General features: G+C 36.3%; 1 protein-coding gene across 2 annotated transcripts in view; it reads right to left on the bottom strand.

Moving 5' to 3' along the window:
- HACE1 (HECT domain and ankyrin repeat containing E3 ubiquitin protein ligase 1) overlaps positions 1–24,424 on the bottom strand; it is a 117,301-nt gene that overhangs the window by 56,361 nt on the left and 36,516 nt on the right. For both annotated transcript variants that reach the window (XM_080806231.1, XM_080806230.1), the window contains 4 exons: positions 16,261–16,357; positions 15,164–15,265; positions 13,997–14,103; positions 7,476–7,626 (listed from right to left, as the gene is read on the bottom strand). In XM_080806231.1, coding sequence (XP_080662357.1) covers positions 7,476–7,626; positions 13,997–14,103; positions 15,164–15,265; positions 16,261–16,357 — 457 coding nt within the window. The remainder of the gene's footprint in view (positions 1–7,475; positions 7,627–13,996; positions 14,104–15,163; positions 15,266–16,260; positions 16,358–24,424) is intronic.

The following is a 24,424-nucleotide window of genomic DNA, read 5'->3' as shown; positions in this document are numbered from 1 at the left end:
TATTCATGTGTTAACAATTTTCAATTATAAATCTTTTCACAATTAAAAAAATGAGAATTCCTAGGGGCCCCTGGGTGGCTCAGTGGGTTAAAGCCTCTGCCTTTAGCTCGGGTCATGATCCCAGGGTCCTGGGATGGGGCCCCACATTGGGCTCTCTGCTCCGTGGAGAGTCTGCTTCCTCCTCTCTCTCTGCCTGTGTCTCTGCCTACTTGATCTCTGTCTGTCAAATAAATAAATAAAATCTTTAAAAAAAGAGAGAGAGAATTCCTAAAAAGCATAATAAACAGCTTAGTTTTGGGGAGCCTGCCTGGCTCAGTCATTGGTACACGCAATTTGATCTCAGGGCTGCAAGATTGGAGCCCAACACTAGGTGTAGAGGTTTTTTTTTTTTTTTTTTTTAAGATTTTCTTTATTTAGTTGACAGACAGAGATCACAAGTAGGCAGAAAGGCAGGCAGAGAGAGAGGGGGAAGCAGGCTCCCCGCTGAGCAGAGAGCCCGATGCAGGGCTCAAGCCCAGGACCCTGTGATCATGACCTGAGCCGAAGGCAGAGGCTTTAACCCACTGAGCCACCCAGGCGCCCAGGTGTAGAGATTATTAAAAGAAATAAACTTCTTAAAAAGTTTACTGTGCTCTTTTCTTTACATGCAGTTCACAGATTGTGAAAATTTATGGTAAGAAATACACACACACACACACGTATATATATATACACACACACACACGTACATACATATGTTTTCACGCACATAAAACACAAAATCCATCTCTAATAACTAGTAACTATCAAATACCAACTAGCAAATCTTTTTTTTTTTTTAAGTTTTCTTTTTTTGAGAGAGAGAGCAGAGCAAGAGCAAGAGAGAGAGAGTGACAGAGAGAGAGCACACGAGCAGGGGCGGAGGACTAGAAGGATGACAAGCAGGCTCCCCAAGGAGCAGGGAGCCAGATGGGGACCCTGGGATCATGACCTGAGCCAAAGGCAGATGCTTAACTGACTGAGCCACCCAGGTGCCCCTGACTAGCAAAAGAAAAAGGGAGGGAGAGAGTAAATTGTTTCTTATTTCTACACTATTTAAAATATGCCTCTTAAGAACAATGAAATGTCTTTTGCAAATTAACAGCAAATGAAAATTTCCCTTTCAAAATATTACGTGATCACAAAAGCTACAAAATGACTAAGTACTAAAGAAGATGAAATATAGGGGCACCTGGGTGGCTCAGTGGGTTAAAGCCTCTGCCTTCAGCTCAGGTCATGATCCCAGGGTCCTGGGATGGAGCCCCACATCGGGCTCTCTGATCAGCAGGGAGCCTGCTTACCCCTCCCCTCTCTCTCTGCCTGCCTCTCTGCCTACTTATGATCTCTGTCAAATAAATAAATAAAATCTTAAAAAAAAAAGAAGATGAAATATATGCATCATCTCTAATAATTAGTAATTTTTAACAAGGAGAAATACTATTAAAAGACATGTTACCAGGGCTCCAATATACAATACCATGACCAATTATCAATCCTATACTGTTTACTTAAAAGATGCTACGTGAGTAAAGCTCTGATGTCCTCAGTGTAACAAAAGAAAATGGAAATAATGTCAGTGAAGGATATGCTAACTGACCTTATTGTGTAAACATTTTGCAAAACACACATGTATCAAATTATCACACTGTACACCTTAAGCTTATGCAATGTTACATGTCAGTTATATCTCAATAAAACTGGGGGGGAGGGAGACCTGCTAGAACTAATAAAAATTAACAGTTATCAGTAGGGGGTGGGAGGACAGCCAAGAATAGCAGGTAAATGCTCCTTCATTTCTACACTATTTTAAATATTCCTGTTAACACCGGGATCATAACCTGAGCCAAAGGCAGAAGCTTCACCAGCTGAGCCACAAGATACGAAATATTCCTACTGAGAATATAAACTGCCTTTCTACAAATGAATGTAAAAGTTAATCTTACTGGGGCGCCTGGGTGGCTCAGTGGGTTAAAGCCTCTGCCTTCGGCTCAGGTCATGATCTCAGGGTCCTGGGATCGAGCCCCGCATCAGGCTCTCTGCTCAGCAGCGAGCCTGCTTCCCTTCCTCTCTCTCTCTCTCTGCCTGCCTGTCTGCCTACTTGTGATCTCTATCTGATAAATAAAATCTTAAAAAAAAAAAAAAGTTAATCTTACATTTTGTTTCTTATAGGATCACAGAATGCTACAAATTAGACCATGTGCTTCAGAAAGAGCCATGACTACAATATTTCAACCAAAAAAAAAAATAATAATAATAATTAAAATACTAATCTTACTTAGTGGAAACAGATTCATCAACTACATTTGAAAGTTTAGGAAATATTTAAATAACATATTCTTCCAGGAAATTCTTTATAATTATTTTCTAACAAATTCCTCTGCTATATGTTCAGTCTTTCTTCAGGTTTCCATAACATCCACTTTTTGAGAATATTTGACTTACTGAATTTGCAAATAGTTAAATTAACCCTAAGTCTTCATTGTAATATTAAACCAAAAAGCAGAAAACAAAATAAAGCAAAAAGTCATGCTATCACCAACAAAAACCTACTTCCTTCGTTCAACAAATATTTAATTAGTACAGACTATGTAACAGGTAAGCAGAGTGAGAAACTAATTATACTCTCTCTGAGGTTGAAATAAGCACTCCTGCCCCCTACAAAGAGGGCTTTTCCATGGTTAGGCACAGCAGTTGGGAGATTCAGGATCCCTGAGCTGCTTAAAGGAAGGGCAAGAAGCACCAGCTGCCATAAACACTGACGTTCACCAAAAATGTCTTAATTCTTTTCATGAGCAAAACATTAAACATGTTGTAAAAGATGAAAAAGAACTTTTTATGTCAGTGAAACTTTTAGTTTTACATCACAAAATGAACTTCCAAAATAGAAAGAACGGGTGGTAATTTAAAACTTCTTGAAACAAAAGACAAAAGGAGTAATTGGCCTCCAAATGAGAAGGGCTAAAACCTAGAAAATCAGCACACTGAATAGAGATGAAGCCTAAGGCAAGAAATGATAACCTGCTGCTCACACAGATGAGAGCACTGAGCCTGAACCCACAGCAACCCTATCTTTAAATACTGACAATGTGTAAAAATTAAAGGCAAATTTTGAATAATCCAGAAATAATTTTTTAAACCCAGATCTATGTAAAAATGATAGTTCGAGAAAGACTTGTCAGTAAAGGAACACAGCAAAAATTAAAAAGAGAATGAGGGAAAAAAAGAAGTGGTCGGTCATCTTGGGCTTTTTCCTATCTTTTCTTTCTTCATTCACACATGCATTAAAACTAAATTTCAACCTCAAGGTATTTTTACCTAAAGAGGTGTCCCTCTGGAGGTTTGTTCAGAAAGTTCATGCCTCAATAACCAAAAGAATACTGTGGAAATAATTTTAATTTCTAACTGTGGTAGCAGCCACAGATTAAAAAAAGGGTTAAAGTAAATTTTTAAAATTAAAAATAAACCACTGCAAAGCTTATCTATGATGCTTTCTATATCCATAAATAATAATGATATAAAACTATAGATAAGATACAAAGCAACATATATATCACCTATTTCTGAAAAATAAGTCAATGACTATGGAAAACAATGACTACAGAAAATGAGTCAATGACTATAGAAGCCATTAGTAGGCATCTTGGCATTGTGAAATAGTGCTTCATTTCATATTACTGAATGGTCTTCACTACAGAAATATATTCTACACATAGTAACAATGTTATGACCACCACACATTGTTCTCAAAACATTTTAACATCTATTTCAAAACCGTAACATATAATCTCAGACTTGTTGGACAATTTTTAAAAATTTAAGATCCATCTGCCAAAGTGAGACACAAATTTGACAGGAAAGTATTAGTAACTTAAGTTCTTTAATAATATCTTGAAGTTTTCTGTTAGTCTAACTATTCTCAATTTGATAATGTCAAATGTTATAACTCAAAAGATTAAGTTTTTAAATTTAGAAGTTTCTCAATCTTTCCTGGCTTCCAAATTTTACCAATTATAACTCTACAAAGCATTAATAGTCACAGCTTACTACACACACACACACACACACACACACACACACACACACCGCATGTTAAGATTCAGGAAGTCTAAATTGTCTACCCCATGCTCACACTGCTTCAATATTCATAACTACCTTCTCATTCAGATACCCCAAAGTTTCCAAGGCACTAGATAAAAATCTCTTCACACTGAAAAAAAAAAATAACTAAGTGTTAAGATTAACTTAAGGGATTTCTAAGATAAATCAGAAAACTAATAACAGGATGTTAAACAATTTCACCTACTAAAACCACATGGCCTATAAACCCACTCATTCTTAATGGAAAACCCATTAGTTAATCCTAACAATAAAGTGACATGTTAGGGTACCCAGTTAATGAAATGGAAAGTAAAGATCAATTGCTACCTTAGACAAAAATGTGGTAAAAATTAAAATGGCATTTCCAGTCTAGCACTGCAGGAACTCAGGAAATGGTTATGATCTTTACAACTGTAAACCACCCCACAATGAACAGAAGACTTTATATAAATAGATGACAATATAGTTTCTATTTTTTATCCCTGTAAGTTGGAAGACATCATTTTCTCATCCTTCAGTCTACATTTAATGCATAAAATTATATGAAAGAGACTAAGTTTTTCATAGTAACACCCAATGTTTAAAAAAAAAAAAGGTGAGTTTTGTAATAAAAACATTTTACAAAGTGAAAGGTCAAAATTTAAGAGAAAAAGTGGTCAGAGGCAAAGTAGTTGTCAATGATGCAGAAAACAATAACTTAAGAAAAAAGAAGAAACTAACAAGTGAAATAAAATAGAAAAAAAGAACTTTTTATTATATACTTCACTGGTATATGACAATCAAAACAGAGTTTAGATTTCATTAAAGAAAAGTTCAAAGAAAACCAGTGACACCCTTTTCTACTCTGTTATACCTGTACTGATGGGATAGATAGAAAACTAACACTTTAAATCAAGCATTTAATTCCTATACAGAGGCTATGAATTAACACATTACTTATTTTCTGATATTAGCAAACACATGGCTGACTTAAAATTTAACAACAAGGGGCACTTGCGTGGCTCAGTGGTTTAGGCCTCTGCCTTCAGCTCGGGTCATGGTCTCAGGGTCCTGGGATCGAGCCCCGCATCGGGCTCTCTGCTCAGCGGGAGCCTGCTTCCCCCTCTCTCTGTCTGCCTCTCTGCCTAACTCTGATTTCTCTCTGTCAAATAAATAAAATCTTAAAAAAAAAAAAATTTAACAACAAAAAAAATCAGACAATAGTGAATATAATCCACATGCGATTTGGATAATAGTGACTATCTACACCTCAATTGATTTTCTATTCATCATTACAGATAAGCAGAAATGATAAGCAGAAAATCAAATCAAGCCTAGATTCAGTAACCAACAGCATTGGCCACACCAGAATACATTAAGAACAACTGCATATAATGAGAATGTTTAAGCAATAAAGCTCTCTTAAAACAACAATGACAAAACAGTGGTTCAATAATTAGATTCAAATTTTGCAAAGACAGTAAGTTATCACTCCAAACTACCATTGAAGAAGTGGTATGTGAAAAGCCAAAATCTGAACTACAAGAAGATGTATAACTGACTTCTTCCAGGAGGTGGCACAATAGGGGAAAAAAAAAGTAAGGAAAAATAAGAAACACACACTCTCTCTCTCACATACACGAACACACACACACAGCTAAAAACTCTTTCCGACACTAATTCTTTAAAAAACAGTGAAGCAGCCTATCATACATATTTTCGGTTATTAAAGAATCTACTAGTGTCACAATGCTTACAAAGCAGTTATTAAATGTCTGTGAAAAAAATTTCCATGTAAGAAAAAAAATCATTTAGCATAAGTCATTAGTTTTACTTCAGATTTCACAGACAGTAAAGCTGTCAATCATAACTAGTTTTTGAGAAACTTACACATTTAAATATTTATATCACTTTTTAGATTGATAACCTATATTTGTACTCAAAGGACTAAAGAAATATAAGCCTTTGTGAACCCAAAAGCAAATTTTATACTATGAAAATCTCTTAAGAAAATTGCCTTTAAAAAAAAACATGAAAACAGTTATAAAGTTACACATTTGTCCAACATCTGAGTTATTTAAAAATATAATGCCACAAAAAAGCCCTACCAAGAGAATTACAGCCATGTTCATTTTGCTTAATTCATAAAATTGTAATTTAATTTGGGTAGCAACATTGTCTTGGGTCTTACAGGAAGCAGCTGAAGCAATACAAAATATTTTAAGAAAATATGGGGTGCCTGGGTGGCTCAGTTGGTTAAGCAACTGCCTTTGGCTCTGGTCATGATCTCGGGGTCCTGGGATGGAGTCCCGCATCGGGCTCTCTGCTCAATGGGAAGCCTGCTTCCCCCTCTCCTTCTGCCCTCTCACCACTACCACCCGCCACCCATGCTCTCTTTCTCTCTCAAATTAATAAAATCTTTTTTTTTAAAGCTTTTATTTATTTATTTGACAGACAGAGATCACAAGTAGGCAGAGAGGCAGGCAGAGAGAAGGGGGGGAAGCAGGCTTCCTGCTGAGCAGAGAGCCCAATGCGGGGCTCGATCCCAGGACCCTGGGATCATGACCTGAGTAGAAGGGAGAGGCTTTAACCCACTGAGCCACCCAGCCGCCCTCAAATTAATAAAATCTTAAAGAAAGAAAAAGAGAGAGAAAGAAAGAGAGAGGAAAAGGAAGAGAGAAAATATCTCAATGATTTTTCCTTGACGTGATCTCAAGAATTGGCAGTAAACGCAGGAAATGAAAGTAATCTTACTTCAAAAACACATACACAGACACACACATGATAATAACATCTAAATAGAAACTAGATACTTTCAGAGGGGAGATAGGTGAGGGGATGGGTTAAATAGGTGATGGGAATTAAGGAGTGCACATGTCATGATGAGCACCGGGTAATGTATGGAATTGCTGAATCACTATACTGTATACCTGAAACTAACATTAACGCTGTATGTTAACTAACTGGAATTAACATAAAAACTTTTTAAAAAATGGACACAAGAAAAAAAAATAAAACTAGATATTTTCTTTCCTTCTGAGTAAGAATTTTTTTTTTAAAAGCATGATGGTTGCATGTTGTCACATTTAAGACTTGTAATCCAATAAAAATGTAGATTTAAATAATAAATATCTTTACCCTTTAGAATACAACACTAATGGAATTAAAATGTTATTTGTAAGAAAAATACAGAAAACTCACCACTTAAGATTGCTGTTGATTAGACAGAAATTAAAGGAGAAAGGTGTGCCTAACTTAGAAAGTGGTAAACAAATAAATAAATAAACTTAGTTTGTGATATTTCTGATTAATGACTGCAAGCTTATCAAATTCATCTCTTTTTCAATTATCTTCCTAACAACATCATGTACTTTTCTGACCTTGAACACCTGGCTTCTTGGAGTTTTATTCCCATTGTAGCCCAAATCGATTCCATTACTGGGAGAGGATGGACCAATTCGAAAGACATGACAAAATATCCTCACAATCCTTAAAAGGCTCTTCATTTGAGCATCATAATTACTAGATAGGCTGAAAATAAAAATTAAAATATGAACAGGTTAGGTGGACAATAACAATTACATTTTAAATTACTTAAGATCTTTTCATCACATTGACCATGGGTTTCCTAATACAACTAGCAAAATTCCTATCATGATAGGGTTGAAATGTTTTAATAGGAAGTTGCTATACATTATTTGAATTGCATATGAATGAATTATTAATGTTTAAGCAACAAGAATATAACTAATAATCAAAGCATAAAAATATGAAGAAAAGCACCACTGTAAAACAGTTTCTTGGGGCACCAACTTAAGGCAATCTCGAACTCTCACTTTCAAAATATATATGTAAATTACACTGAGTCTTAGAACTCTGAGAACATTTCAGAGAGAAACAATGATAGAAATGTTATGCTCTTTTTTTTTTTTAAGATTATTTATTTATTTATTTGACAGACAGAGATCACAAGTAGACAGAGAGGCAGGCAGAGAGAGGGGGGAGCAAACTCCCCGCCAAGCAGAGAGCCCGATGCAGGGCTCGATCCCAGGACCCTGGGATCATGACCTGAGCCGAAGGCAGAGGCTTTAACCCACTGAGCCACCCAGGTGCCCCAGAAATGTTATGCTCTTAAGTCAACCCACAAATCAGCTGCAGAAGCTGAACCTTCTACTCTTCTATCCATAACAGGATTTTCCCATCTCTCCCCGAATAGTAACCAATTGTTCACAGACAGTAGAACATTTACAAATTGAATAATCTTAAAGTTACTATCAGCAAGCGTGGTTCTCTACATAATGGGTAGTCTTAGGACTCGACATAAACATAGGATATACATCCCTGAAAAAAAACCTCAAAACCAATTAACACAATATTGAATATAATATAAACCTTCTTTGATAAATCAAAAAGCACTTCAGAATCTTATAATGCCTGGAGATTGTTCATCATCACAAATATCAATGAACTACCCTTCCACAGAGACACTGTAGTAGGAGTTAGGCTAAATCTGTACTGAATCTAATGACAGATCTTAAAAAAAAAACATTTGTTGTTGTTCAGGGGGTGGCTTTATTTTGAAATCTCTAACATCAGTTATCTTTTATTACAAGAGTTGCACAAAAGCAGAGTAAAGTTACATAAACTTTTGGGCAGAATGGTATGACTGTCTTTGCATACATTAATTATCAAAGCTTACTCCATCTTCCCCTAAGTGTATTTTTACCCAGCTCACTCAAATTTTCCTCTATATTTTTAGGTATCCTTTAACATTAAAAAAAAGTTAAGGATTAGGTAGATGGGGAGATGAGCAAAATAGATAAAAGGGATTAGAAAGTACAAACTGCCAGTTATAAAAATAAGTCAAGGAGATGAAAAGTACAGTATAGGGAATATACTCAATAATACTGTAATAACATTGTATGGTGACATACATATGTGACTATATTTATCATGAGCACTGAGTAACATAAAGAATTCACTATGCATGTTGTACATCTGAAACTAATATAACATTGTATGTCAAACACAAATCATTCCACAATAATATGGAAACAGCAAATGCCTACTTCTAAGTATTCTAATGTGGTAAGTGCCAAATAGAGGGTATTTTCTACCCTGGTGACATGTGAACCCAAACTTCTCTGACAGTTTCACTTCAATATTCATGTTGTTTTTCACTCTAAGAATTATTAAATTGTTAAAAAGTCAATAAAAATGACCTATCAGTTACAAGTATTATTAGTAAAATGTAACAGTTACTGCTACCCATACTGTATTGAACTGGGACAGCTCTATCATATTAGCCAAACTTTTTGTTTTAGTAACTTTGAATCAAATGTGTGCAGAATTACTACTTTAGCTTGTACTGAGTTTTACATATTTGTCTTTATGAAGTGTTTCTAATTTTATATCCCAAGACTGTTGAGACTGACAAAATAGAAATGTAGTTTGGCTGAAACTATCTCTTTCTTTGCGTCGTGACTTCGGAAAAGTTAACTATGATGGCTCTCAAATTCCTCCACGAGTAAGAGGTGAATCTGACTTTCCTCTGCAAAATTATCATATATATAAAGATTTAAGTATCCGATCTAGGAAATACATCATGAGTTATCTTAAGAAGTATTTTCTTGGGGCGCCTAGGTGGCTCAGTGGGTTAAGCCTCTGCCTTCAGCTCAGGTCATGATCTCAGGGTCCTGGGATCGAGCCCTGCATTGGGTTCTCTGCTCAGCAGGGAGCCTGCTTCCCCTCTCTCTCTGCCTACCTCTCTGCCTACCTGTGATCTCTGTCAAATAAATAAATAAAATCTTAAAAAAAAAAAGAAGTAGTATTTTCTTACACAGTGGAATCTGAGTATATTATTAATGGTCTAATAATTTTATTTACTGTACCCAGTTTAAACTTCTTTCCAAGCTGATTCACCGGATCTAAAAAATATTATTCTTCACTCTACAACCATGAAATATCTCTTTAATATTAAATAAAAAGATCATAAAATCCAAATTTCATCATATCTTCTCCATTTGATCATAAAATGATAATTTCTTCCCAAGCCATGTGGTACCTTAATATAAAAGTTTTAACATTAGTTTCCTAATGCAAAGCCCTATCAATACCTTTGGTTTATATGAGTATACTTTCATTCAGTGTCTCACTAAGCAAACAGCTATAATTTCTCTCTTCATTTGCACACTGATAACTATCTTTATCTTTAATCATAAGTACACAGAATGCAAGATAACTCACTTAATTAGTGAAACACAACATTATGTGCAAAAGGGCCTTCAGTATTTATCTTTAGTAAATATTCCTAGAATCATTTAGACAAAAGGCTACCCATTTTCTCAAAAGCAAGCTAAATAACATCTCAATTGTCACTAAATACATATTTGAATCAGTTTCCTTAATTAAAATTTCTATTAAAGTATGTAGCCAAAATTATATTACATTGTGGGTTAAGAAACATAAAATGATTCACAAATAAGTAAACAAAAGGGAAACAATTTGCAAAAGTGCCATGAAACATAACCTGGCAGAGGGGAATAATTTGTATTTGAGATCCTCTTAAGACTCTATATTGGCAGTTGTAAGATAATAGAAAATATATATATTGGTCTCTGTTCCTGGTTGCTGGTGGAGTTCCTAAAACCCGCATAATTTCCTAAGTGATAAGAGCACTAGGAGCATCTTTTGTTCTAATATTTGGTCTTTGACCCATTTCCTGACGTAGAGTTCCTAAATCCCTTATAATTTCCTGGGTGACAGCAGTGTCTTTTGTTCTACTGAGGTGACTCAGTAGAAGTGGGCTCCTGGATGAAGGCTGGTCATGAGAAAGATGAAGCCATGATTAGAAGCTTGGAATTTCCAGCACCACCCCACATTCTCCAAAAAGGGGAGAGGGCCTGAAAATGCAGCTAATGACCAACATGCCTACAAGATAAAGCCTCCACAAAAAGCCAAAAAAACTGGGGTTCAGGGAGCTTCCGAATCTAAGAGGAAGGAGGTCATGAGAACCTCTGATATGAAGTGAAGTCAGACAGGTGTGGGTAACCTGAGGACCTACTACTTGCAACTGGCATCTGAAAGTGGGAATAGTCTGGTAGGAATGAGCTCTTAACCTGTGAGATCTAATGTATATCTGGATGGATAATTGTCAAAGCTGAGTTAAACTGTACAGCAGCTGATGTCTAAAAAATTTCTTGGTGTGGGGAATAAAAAAACCCACACATCTGGTCAGCAGGGTAGAAGTCTGAGAGTGAAGGAGAAACACAGGATTTCCCAAAATACTAAACAATACAATAAATTCTAATAAAATACTAATAACCAATACTCACTACCAACCTCAAGAAAAAGATAGTCAGAGCCCCCAAAATGGCCATAATTAACAGATTTCATAAAGCATATGAAAAGTAGCACTGTAAGTGGTGAGGCAGTACAGGTTGGCAAAACAGTTTTAAAACCTGTTATGATCATGGCTCCCTTTTTCCCACTCTACTTCCATTCCACTAATCTCCCTGTTACTTTTAAGAGCTAGATTGTAACCAATAATCTACCCTCTTTTAGTGAGACCAGGAATCCTGGCTCTTCTATGTATTAGCTTGGTAAATGGTTAAACTTCAGCTTTCTTCTATGTCAAATGGAAATAATTTACTGTGAGGTTTAAATGAAATAATATATTTGAATGTTCCTTAGCTTACTGCCTGGTTAATAAGTGTTAAAGGTAAATTTAAAAACATAAATACAGAAAAACATAGGCTTTCTCATTACTGTAGAAAAGCAAAAAGTAGGACAAAGATTTAAAAAGGAAAAAACAGGTAAGTTTTCTAATATAAGAAATGTAGAGTACTGGGGGTGCCTGGGTGGCTCAGTTGTTTAAGCATCTGCCTTTAGGTCCTGGGATCGAGCCCTGCGTCAGGCTCCCTGCTCAGTGGGGAATTATCTTCTCCCTCTGTCCCTTTCCCCAACTTTTGTTCTCTGTGTCTCTCAAATAAATAAATAAAATCTTAGGGGGAAAAAAAAAAAAGAAATGTAGAGTATTTATAATAACCATAATTATTATCCCTGGCAATTTTCCATTTATATAATCATCATCATCATCTCTACTATGTGCCAGACAACATGCCTGGAACTTTATAGTACCTTATCATTGTATTTTTACAACAATTCATTAAGAAGATATTTAATACCATTTTCCAACAAGGAAACAAAATCCTGACTGATTGTAAATTAAATTTAGGGAGAGATCTTATCTGTTTTATTTACAATCACCTATCAGATGGTCTGGTGGATAGTAGGCACTCAGAAACATGTATTAGATATATGGGTATATGATAAAGGGAAACTCAAAACAGTTACTTGCTGAGATCACACAGTAAATAGTGATATCTGGATTTAAAACTAAGCCAACCTTAAATCTCAAGCCAAGTCTTTATTTAGTATGTCTGAACTGTAGAAAGTCCTCATCAAATAAATCGATTAATAGAACTGACTAAATAAGAGCATTATGTAAAGCTGAAATTCAATGAATTCCATAAACAGAACCTAAGCAGTCTCAAAGGTAGAAACTGAATTTTAAAAATTAGTAAATGGTACACTACTAGAAATGTTGAAGAAAGACTTAATGGATAAAAGAACACAAGGGGGTGACCTTAGTATCATGAAGAGTAAGGGGCCCAGCAAAGATCCTTCTAAATAAACAGCAGAGTGTGATTCTGGTCTGAAGTATATGAAAAGCCCAAAGGAAGACAGAAACAAACAGCTATCATAAAGGAGTCAACAATGTAGTCGATTTCTAGAAAGAGCATGGAGTTGGGAGGGAGAAACTCCAGTTGCAACCACAGAGATGAGAGAAGACCAAAACCTATTCTAAGATTGTCAGTGTATTAAGAGAAGTGAAAAGAAAACTGCTAAGGGGAAAGCATCCAAATAGAAGTGGGCCAAATTTATACGCCAAGAAAAAACAGATTTACTATTTCTAAATGACTTTTTATGTTTTTTTAGATTTTATTTTAGTTTATTTTTCCTCCTTTTTTAAGATTTATTTCAGAGAGAGAATATGTATGTGTGCACACAAGCGGGGTGAAAAGCAGAGGGAGAGGAAGAGTGGGAATCTGAAGTGGACTACCCACAGAGCATGGAGACTGACACGGGGCTCTATCTCACAACGCTGATATCACAACCTGAGCTGATATCAAAAGTCAGATGCTTAACCAACTGAGCCACCCAGGTGCCCTTAAATGGCTGTTTATTCCTAATTCAGACTGTTTATTCCTAATTGGGGTAGCTAACCATATACAGTGAAGTACAGTTGCAGGAAAATACAATACATACAAACACAAGTAATATAAAGGCATTACCTCCATGGATATGGCAATGAACCATTAAAACCAGAGCATCTGCTGGAAAGAATAAGGAACTGAATGGAAGGGGACAGTTTAGGACAAAAACTTTATAAGGGACATGAGGGTATACAGGCTGAATAGTAGCCCCCACACTGAGTTCTATAAATTAGTAATCAACACTCCTAAACTATTTTCTTGGGGGAAGGATCCAAAAAAAAAAACCAAAAAACCCCACTCTAAACTTTCTTGATTATTCTTCATGTACGTTTTACTTAGATGACTAATCTAAGCTATCATTTTATAAAATTTTAGACACCTATGTCCAAATCCACTTAAGTAAGTCTCTATTTTTAGTCTCTCTAGAGAGACTAAAATCTCCCAGTAATAGCTGACTGCCCTGGTCCTTTAAAACGAAACAATAGTAAGTCAGCAAATTTTTAGGACATCTTAGCACTGACAAAAACATCCAACAAAATAAACTATTCCCAGAAAAGCCTGAAAGGAGACAAAGATGACAGATATTGTTACCTATTGATTTGCTTATATTTTGAAACACTTACCTAAGCAGTTTATGTCCATTTGTTGTGGCAACTTCAGCAAGGCTTGTCAGAATCTTTAGGTACTGGCTTTCACTTTGCTGAGACAAATGTTCCAGAACTTGCCGTAACTAAAATTTTTACAAATAAAAAATGTGATTATACAATAATCCATTAAACTTTATCAAGAAATTACATACCTATTAGTTTAAAAAGTATCCCAAAGCCAATGAGCTGAAATCAAGTCCTTTACAGTTATTTTGCCTTGCATAAATTCAAAAGCTAATATAGAGATGACATAAAATCTTTTCAAAATCACCCAGTAAAAAAGCAATAAAAAAATGCAAATAGAAATCACCAAGTTCATTTACAAAAATTTAATTCCAAATTTATAAAATATGAGAAGTTTAAACTCCGTAATTTTTCAGAGTAAAGCTATTACAAAATAGAGCTCAATAAACCAGTGATTACCAATGATATGATATTCCTCCTTAGATTATTTTCCCCTACCTATGTGGACAATTCCAATTATTTTAAGCAAAAACCAAAGACTCAGGGCCGCCTGGGTGGTTCAGTTGATTAAGCATCTGAACCTTGGTTTTGGCTCAGGTCATGATCTCAGGGTTGTGGGATTAAGCCCCAAGTTGGCTCTGGGCTCAATGTGGAATCTGCTTCAGATTCTTTCCCTCACCCTCTCCCCCTGCCCTCACCATGCATATGTACACTCTCAAATACATAAATAAATAAAATCTTTTTTTTTAAATATTTTATTTATTTATTTGACAGACAGAAACACAGCAAGAGAGGGAGCACAAGCAGGGGCAGTGAGAGAGGAAGAAGCAGGCTTCCTGCAGAGCAGGAAGCCCAACTCGGGGCTTGATCCCAGAATCCTGGGATCATGACCTGACCTGAAGGCAGATGCTTAATGACTGAGCCACCCAGGTGCCCCAAATAAAGAAAATTTTTAAAAAACAAAACAAAACAAAGACCCAGAGGGCAGAAGACTCATAGGGTTAAATATTAGCACAAAGTTTATATATATAATTCATACTTTCCTATAATGCAAATAAGCAAATTTGAATCATTAAAATATCTGTAATACTAAAATCACTAAGCACATTTTAAAATGCCACATATGCTAAACATGAACAAAACTTGTTCATTTACAAGCAACTAGCACAACTACATTACCATGTTTTCTCGAAGATCTTCATTCTGTGTCATTTGAATAATTGTCTGGAAAAGCCTAGGGTGATACTGAATTAATACTTCACAAGTCTCTCCATAGCCACCCTTTAAAAAAAAAGAAAAGGAAAAAAACTAAAATTATCTAGGTTTAAAAAAATGTTCCTAACGGAAAACTTATTTCCTCTACATACCAGTCTGACACTAAATGTGTGGGTTTTCCACACAAGCAATTCTCCAGCTCTCTGTGGACACCAACTTAAGTGTAATACAATTTAATTCAATTCTGATGCTAACTACCCAGAGTTAACACAGACTACACAGGTCAGAAGCTCAGTCTCATGAAAGTGCCCCCACTTTAGAAACCATTCACAAGTCCAGGCCACCCATACTTCTAACTAACCAGCTATAAGTCAGGAGTTCCCATAAACCCCCCTTCAGGTTTGATAATCTGCTATTTGCTGTTTGATAACAGCTCACAGAATTCAGGAAAACACTTCATTTATTATAAAGGATACAACTCAGGAACAGCCAAATGGAAAAGATGCACAGGGTAAGGTATGTGGGAAGGGACACAGAGCTTCCATGCCCTCTCTGGGCATGCTACCATCTCACAACTCTGATGTGTTTGCCAACCAGAAGCTCCCTGAGAACCCCACTGTTTACAGGGTTTTTATGGAAATTCCATGACATAGGCATGATTGATTAAATTATTGGTCATTGATGACAGAACTCAATCTCCAGTCCCTATCACATCCCCAAGAGTCACATGTTCAGTTTTCCAGGCAATCAGCACCCATCCAGAAGCTATCAGAGGCTTTAAGCCACCAACCATCTCATTAATGTACAAAAAGACATTCTTATCACTCTGGAGATTCCAAGTGCCTGAGAAGCTCTTGTGTCAGGAACTGAGATGAAGACCAATATACATTTCTTACAATACCACAACTCCTTCTAATGATCATATTCTTTAAAAAAAAAAAAAATCATATCCTTTAAAGAATAAAATCTTTGCATTCAGCCTCTCGTTTGAGGAAAAAAAGGTGATTTTACCAGTCTCAGTTTCTATTGTAAAGGGCTAGGAATATATATTAACAACATACCTGTACACATAAATCCAGAGGTGTTACTCCATTTTTATCTGACAGATACTTAGCTCCTCGTAACAGAAGAATCTGTGCTGTGTCTCTCTGACCATGACTGTACAGAAGTAAAACCAAGTTAAAAAATAATCTTTTTAATTTAAAGTCTTTCTCTATGAATTATGGACCGTCAATATGAAACAACAGAAGACTAAAATTTTTAAAAACTGAGAGGAAGATCTGAATTACATCCTCAACATCCAGGAAAACATTTCTCAGTATTAAATCATACCTTCACCACATAGATAAGAAACTGACCTATTAAATCTTAGAATTAAATTAGGGCACATTACCTACAATAAATAATAATATTTTGGTATAAGCATCTACTACTCAGGCTTATGCTCCATTTTTTTCTTTCAATCATTTCCAACCCGCTTCCTACCTCACCCATCCAAGTCTAGAGACTTCTTAAGTCAAAAAACCTCAATATTCAAAACAAGATTACATTTTATGGGACTTTATACTTGGCAAAAAAATAAATAAATAAAAAGGAAGGAAGAAGAAAATACAAATATCAAAATAAGAGAATGGGAGAAGGGCAGGGATTAATTACCCCAAAACACTATCTAGCTTTCAACCTTCATTTTATCAACCCACTCAGTTTGGCTTCTGTTGACAGCTCTTTAATATGATCTAGAATGAACAACGCTCTTATCTGCATGCCCATTCTATTTGTTCTCTTTTCCAGTAGGAGTAAAATTAGCAACCACCATTCTTTCAGCTAGGAAGAAGCTAATTTGGGGACAGTAACCACTAGACTCCAAGTCTCATTATTTAGTGAGCTAATCTGATCCAAGATAATCAAGACAATAAAAAATAAATTTACAATTCACAGACATTAAAGTTTAAAGATAATTTTATAAAACGCCCAAGGAAGTCATCTGGTTTGGAAGAGTATCTGATCAAAAATTTCTGTTTTGTAGACGACAAAAGCTACTAACTCAAGCATAGGTGAAAACTAGAACTCAGAACCCTGTCTTCCAAAACAAGACTCTTTCTATGATACCATTATACCTAAACCGGTATGTCATTTCCCAAAGAGAAAGACACACAGACTTCTCAGAAAGTTAGAAACAACAACAACAACAACAAAAAACCCTACTCATTCTTTTCCACAAAATGACACCGCATAAGTATACTTTATAATCAAATGGCATTAAAAAATTTAAAATTTTTAAAATTTAATAAACCCTACTATGAATTTGATGGCAGATACTACAGATATATCACTCTCTCGATACTTTATTGTAATACTAATTACTTAGCTTAATAAAAGTATCAAGAGGCCAAAAATGACTGAAGAACAGTATCTAGGGACGCCTGAGTGGCTCAATGGGTTAAAGCCTCTGCCTTCAGCTCAGGTCATGATCCCAGGGTCCTGGGATCGAGCCCCGCATCGGGCTCTCTGCTCAGCGGGGAGCCTGCTTCCTCCTCTCTCTGCCTGCCTCTCTGCCTACTTGTGATCTCTGTCTGTCAAATAAATAAAGTCTAGAAAAAAAAAAAGAACAATATCTAATTTATTCCAGAAAACCAAGAAACCAAGTAAATCAGCAATCTCTCCAAAAACAAGAATACATAGTTTTACTATTGTACATCAAGAAAAGTCTTCATCAAGCATCATTTGTCATTAAGCTGGGTATACTAGCCAACACATTATATATTACAGCTAATAGCAAAGAGGTTGCAATTGACACTGTTCTGTTCTTTGTAATACCTAAAAATGAAAGCTAAGTGAAAAGAAACTAACTCGACATTAATTTTTTTAGAGAGATAGTGGTATCTTCGCTACTACCCTTGGTTCTGAAAGACCTAATTTTGCAATGCTAGTAAGTTGAACTTTAATGACATTTCTTCTATAATTATTTAATATCCATGTGTCCAATCACTCCAATTAAACTATAAACTTCTTGGGGCGCCTGGGTGGCTCAGTGGTTGAGCGCCTGCCTTCGGCTTGGGTCATGGTCCCGGGGTCCTGGGATCAAGCCCCGCATCAGGCTCCCTGCTTGGTGGGAAGCCTGCTTCCCTCTCTCTGACTCCCCCTGCTTGTGTTCCCTCTCTCGCTGTCTCTCTGTCAAATAAATAAATAATCTTTAAAAAAAAAACTATAAACTTCTTCACAATATATTTGTTCCACAGCACCAAGCATAGTAGTTAGCTTACATAACATGTATTCAATGCACATGCTGAATTGTATTATAGGGTTTTTTTTAAGATTTTATTTATTTATTCGACAGACAGAGATCACAAGTAGGCAGAGAGGCAGGCAGAGAGAGGAAGAAGCAGGTTCCCCACCGAGCAGAGAGCCCAACGTGGGGCTCGTCGATCCCAGGACCCTGGGATCATGACCTCAGCTGAAGGCAGAGGCCTTAACCCACTGAGCCACCCAGGCATCCCTTAAATTGTATTATAGTTTTTAACTTCAGGTACCACTCATTTGACAAATAAGTATTATATAAGGTAGTGTATTATAGAAAGTAACAAAAAAAGACCCAAATCACAGTTTATTTAGGATCTACTAAGTGACAAGCATAATGCTCAGTTCTTTTTACAAAGTCTGACCTAATCCTGACACTATCATAAAATGAGAATTCATTCCATTTTTCAGTTGAAAAAAACCATGACTTGAGAAAACCCTGGAGTTACTCAAGATCACAATTTCATGACAGAGAATTTGAATCTAGGTCAGTCTGATTCCAAAATCTTCCATCTATATATTATTCCACCAAGATGAATAAACAGAGTTTGCCCTCAAAGAGTAAACAATTTAGTACTAAAGGGAGTATGGTACAAGGTGCAAGGGGATATATGCTTTGAGAAAAATACAATGGGGATCTCACACAATGGACAGACAAGATCACCATGTACAAATGCAACACTGTTGAATATATGTGGTTTTTAAAGTCTCCAAATAATTTCATTTATCAAATACAGCAAAAAGGATAATTAGCATGAAGAAAAAAATACCATTTTGGCATTTTTAGAAAACTGAAGTAATTTCTAAAACTACATTAAAATCTCATCTACAATCACGTAACATTTCATTTCAAAAATAAAAGCAAGAAACAGGAGCTAATAATATACAAAATCTGCCTAACCCGATTAGGGCTTCAAGTACCTCACCTACAATATTGCACGACATTCAGACTAACCTATAACAAACTCCTCAGAGTGTTGCATAAAAGATTTTTCAGTTCAAATAACTGCAAAAATGTGCTCAATGAACGAGTATTTACAATTCAACTGTTGAATTGAAGTTGAATTTACAATTCAACTATTTTTTTAAAATATTGATTGAGATAATAGCCCCTTCAAGGAAATACCAATGCATTTTCTGGAAACTAAGTTGACAAAGATTTAATAAGAAAGCACTAGTACTGGGGCCCCTTGGTGGCTGAGTCGTTAAGCATATGTCTTCAGCTCAAGTCATGATCCCAGGGTCCTGGGACTGAGCCCTCCATGGGCTCCCTCTCAGCAAAAAGCCCGTTTCTCCCTCTCACACTCCCCACTGCTTGTGTTCCCTTTCTCTCTGTCTCTCTCTAATAAATAAAATCTTTAAAAAAGAAAAGAAAAGAAAAAGAAAGAAAGGAAACAAGCTACAGTACTTCTAACGTACTTAGAAGTGATTTTTCAAGCACTTTCAGTCTCCTGATTTTAGGCTTTCAAGCAATATGATCTGAAAACTTGGCTAAAGTGCATATAGTACATATACTGCAGTATTTTTTGGAATAACTTATAAAACAAAGAGACCATAGTTTCTAATGGTCTTTCTAAAGTTTACAATTTTGAGTCTTTGGCCTGTTTTATATGGCTATGATTGTGAAGTGAAAGGAGTCGCTTGGCAGTAGCTACAAATCCATGTTCAGAATCACACCTTTTTCTATTTCTCTATTGCACACATCTATAATTACATAAACATCTCACTAATTTACTTTATCTATACAACCCCAGCTAAACCTCACTTTTTCTAATAGAAAAAAGTTATCCCAGATACAGAAAATACACATCCAAAGCTTTATTTAAAGAACTCAGTTAAGGGAATGGGAAGCATACAACTGAAAATAAAACCAATCTAGCAATTTAAGGACTTGAAGCATTTGTAAGTACTATATGTAAGTACTAGGGATGGCTGGGTGGTACAGCTGGTTGCACAACCAACTCTTGGTTTGGCTCAGGTCCTGATCTCAGGGTTGAGGGATCAAGTACTGCATCCAGCTCTGCACTGAGTGCAGAGTCTGCTTAAGACTCTTTCTCCCTCAGGGCACCTGGGTGGCTCAGTCGGTTAAGCATTAAGCTTCTGCCTTAGGGTCTGGTCATGATCCCAGCATCCTAGGATCAAGCCCAGCTTCAGCTCTCTCCTCAGTGGGGAGTCTGTTTCTCCTTCTCCCTCTCTCTGCTCGTGCACTCTCTCAAATAATTAAATAAAATCTTTAAAAAAAAAAAAAAAAAAAAGACTCTCTCCCCCTCTTCCTCTGCCCCCCTTAAAAAAAAATCCTAAAAACAAAGCTGTCTAAAAATGGGGGTGGAATAGGGGAGGAATCATTGTGTGCCTACAGTACACATGAAAGAAATGTAATGAATTATGTCTTGTGCAAAATAACTAGAGGAAAAAAATGTCTGGGAAATAGTGCCTGTCATAATTTTAGGTCAAAATCAGTTTGAAAATGACTCACTCACTGAAACATTACATAATTAAATATGGGTCAGAATGAGAACCTAAGTATAACAAAGAAAAAAAAAAAGAAAGAAAAGGTCTGTATGGTGAAAGAAGAATCCTATTTCTCAGAATGAAAATCTTAAACAGCAATAAAACCCACTGAGGACAACCCTACTTTGTGCTGAGGAGTGGAGAAGTGTGCTAGTTTAGTAGGCACTTACTAACTACTAAGTGCAAAATACACTGGCAAATGCTTTCTATATGCCATCTCATTTAATTCTCACTATAGTCCCACAAGCCAGATAGAACATTTCCATTTCCTAAACAAAGAGACAAAAGCTTCAGAGGTCAAGAAACCTGACTGAAGTTGCACAGTTCTGAGGCTAAGATTTGAACCCTGCTTCCACGGATCCTTCTCCTGTATATCTAAATACTTCTCAAATGTAATTCAAAATTTTTAAAAAGCATATGATGATGTATCTAGTAATACCTCTCAACCAATAAAAACTTGCATTAATTTTTTTTTAATTTAGTTTGTCTATAGGGTCAACTTGTTCTGTTTCCCACATTCCTTTCCCTTTTCATTTATCAGAGAGGATACACTGGGAATAATTTATATGTTTAATGTATACCTATATCTAGATATCACAAAAAAAATTAAAAGTACGCCTACAAGCACCATATGATTTCATTCATATGTGGAATTTAAGAAACAATACAGATGAACATATGGCGGAGGGAAGTGAGAGAGGAAAACAAACCATAAGAGACTTAAAGATGGAGAACAAACAGGGTGCACAGAGGGAGGTGGGTGGGAGATGGGCTAGATGGTCTAGTATTTGCTAGAATAAAAGTTAATGATGGGAGGAGAGCTTGGCTGGCTAAGTCGGTAGAGCAAGCAACTGGGTCTTGAGGCTGTGAATTTGAGCCCCCTGTTGGGTATAGAGAGCACTTAAAAATAAAATCTTAAAAAAAATTAAAGATGGGCACCTGGGTGGCTCAGTGGGTTAAGCCTCTGCCTTCAGCTCAGGTCATGATCTCAAGGTCCTGGGACCAAGCCCCATATCAGGCTCTCCCCAGTAGGGAGCCTGCTTCCCCCCGCTCTCTCTGCATCTCTGCCTACTTATGATCTCTATCAAATAAATAAAATTTTTTAAAAATTAAAGAAATAAAAGTTAATGATGGGCATATACTAACAGAAAGTACTTTAAAAAACTCTTTTACCATACCTCTATGCTCTAACTATAAGACTATCCACATTCTGCATAACACTAATATACCTACATTTAACATGCCATTGTTATAGAAGATATTTTTCAAACATGTAATTATAGCAATTAATTCATTCAAAAACATTTACTAAGCATCTAAATGCAAAGCACTGTAACCACACACTGAATATAAAGTGGTGAATAAAATTCTTGCTTTTATTGAGCTTTCAGTCTAGTAGGAGAGATACACTATAAACAAGTAAATAAACAATTACAAAATACAAGTGCTCGAGCACCTGGGTGGCTCAGTCCATTAAGCTTAAGTGTGGGACTCTTTATCTTAAGCTCAGGTCTTGACTTCAGGGTCGTAAGGTCAAACCCTGTGCTGGCTCCAGGTTGGGTGTGAGACCACTTAAAAAAAAAAAAAAAAAAAAAGACTGTGATGCTTCTGTGAAAGAAAATGTGGGGGGGAGGCCTACTCAGACTGGTTAAGAACTACCTTCCTAAAAAGTAACAGTTAAGCAGTGACATAAGGAAAGAGTCAGCCACATAAAAAGCCAAGTTAAGAGCATTTCAGGGAAAACAAACAGTATGCAGAAAGCCTGCTGGAAAGAGTCTCTTGGATTTGGTGAACTCAGAGAGAGCCAATGTGACAGAAGCGCAGTGAGGTAAGCTGGGGTCAGACCATGCAGGTCTCATAGGCAAAGGAAGAGCCTATATTTTATTTGAAATGATGCACAGACACTGAGAAGTTTTAAAGACAAAGTTTAAACACAGTGACAAAAGCTGATCTTTTTTTTAAAGATTTATCTTGAAAGGGGTGGGAAGGCAAATGGAGAGAAAGAGAAAGAATCCCATGCAGACTCCCTGCCGAGCATGGAGCCCAGCTCAGGACTCCATCCCTCAACCATGAAACCATGACCTGAGCTGAAATTAAGAGTCAGATCAACTGGATGAGTCACTCAAGCACCCCAAGTCGATTCTTTTTTTTTTTTTTAAAGATCCCTCTGGTGCTGAGGAAAAGACAGATGGGAAGGAAACAACAGAGAAATCAGAGAGACCAGTTAAGAGACAACTACAGCAGTCTAGACAAGCACTAACAACATTAACTAAAGTCATTTCAGTGAGCTGGAGAACAGATTCAGAATATATTCTGAAGGTAGAATTTATAGAACTAACTAATAAATTCCAAGTTCAGGGTCAAAGAGAGACAGAGAGAGAGAGAGTAATTAAAAAATAATGATCTAGTTTCTGTTTAAACAACTGAAAGGACAACAGTTCCAATGACTGAGATGAGAAAAGGCAAACGAAAGATTTGAGAAGGAAAATCAGAAGCTTTGTTTTGGACATGTTGACATCTGAGATTCTGTAAGACTTGCGAGTGATGATGTAAATCAGGCAGGGGGCCATCAAATCTGAAGCTTCAAAGAAAGGACTGATTTAGAGATAACGCCTCAAGATAGGATATAATTTCAGGGAATCAAACAATGACATTGTTCATAAATTCAGGATGCCATGGAAAGAACTGATTTTCTAGCCAAGCAACCAAAACATAAATATACTTTAAGAAAATGGCTGGATTCAGATAGCATATAGAAGTCTAGAGATCTGAAAGTCCTTGTATTCTAACTCAAGGTTGTTCAATGATGATTTGAAGCAGTCTGATAAAAGTAACATCAGAGACTCTAAAGAGAAGCTAAACAAGAACAAAAGTAGGTCTTTCAGTCTAAAACAAACATCCAGTAAAATGATATATAACAGAAAAAAGGATAAGAAAAGAGGAACTTTCTGGATAACTCCATATCTGCATTTAAGAGCCTAAATAAATACTGTACTTCATATAATCTAAGCCAAAGACAAGAAATACTGGTTTACTGTAAACTGGTTCTAACTGGAAACTACATTTAGGGGGCCTGAGTGGCTCAGTCGGTAAGCATCTGCCTTCGACTCAGATCATGATCCCATGGTCCTGGGATCAAGCCCCGCATCGGGCTCCCTGGTCGGCGGGAAGCCTGGTTCTCCCTCTCTCACTCCCCCTGCGTGTGTTCCTTCTCTCGCTGTGTCTCTCTCTGTCAAATAAATAATAAATAAAATCTTTAAAAAAAAAAAAGAAACTACATTTTTATAACATAGTATGTATGTATGTGGGTATGTATAGGTATAAGGTGGAATACGTGTGTAATTGTTATGTTGTTAGCTCTTTAAGGACTTAGATTTATTTATTACTATATCACTAATACTCTAATACATGGCACAC

Source organism: Martes martes (assembly GCF_963455335.1).
Source record: "Martes martes genome assembly, chromosome: 6".
NCBI lineage: Eukaryota > Metazoa > Chordata > Mammalia > Carnivora > Mustelidae > Martes > Martes martes.
This window is presented reverse-complemented; position numbering and strand designations above follow the sequence as displayed.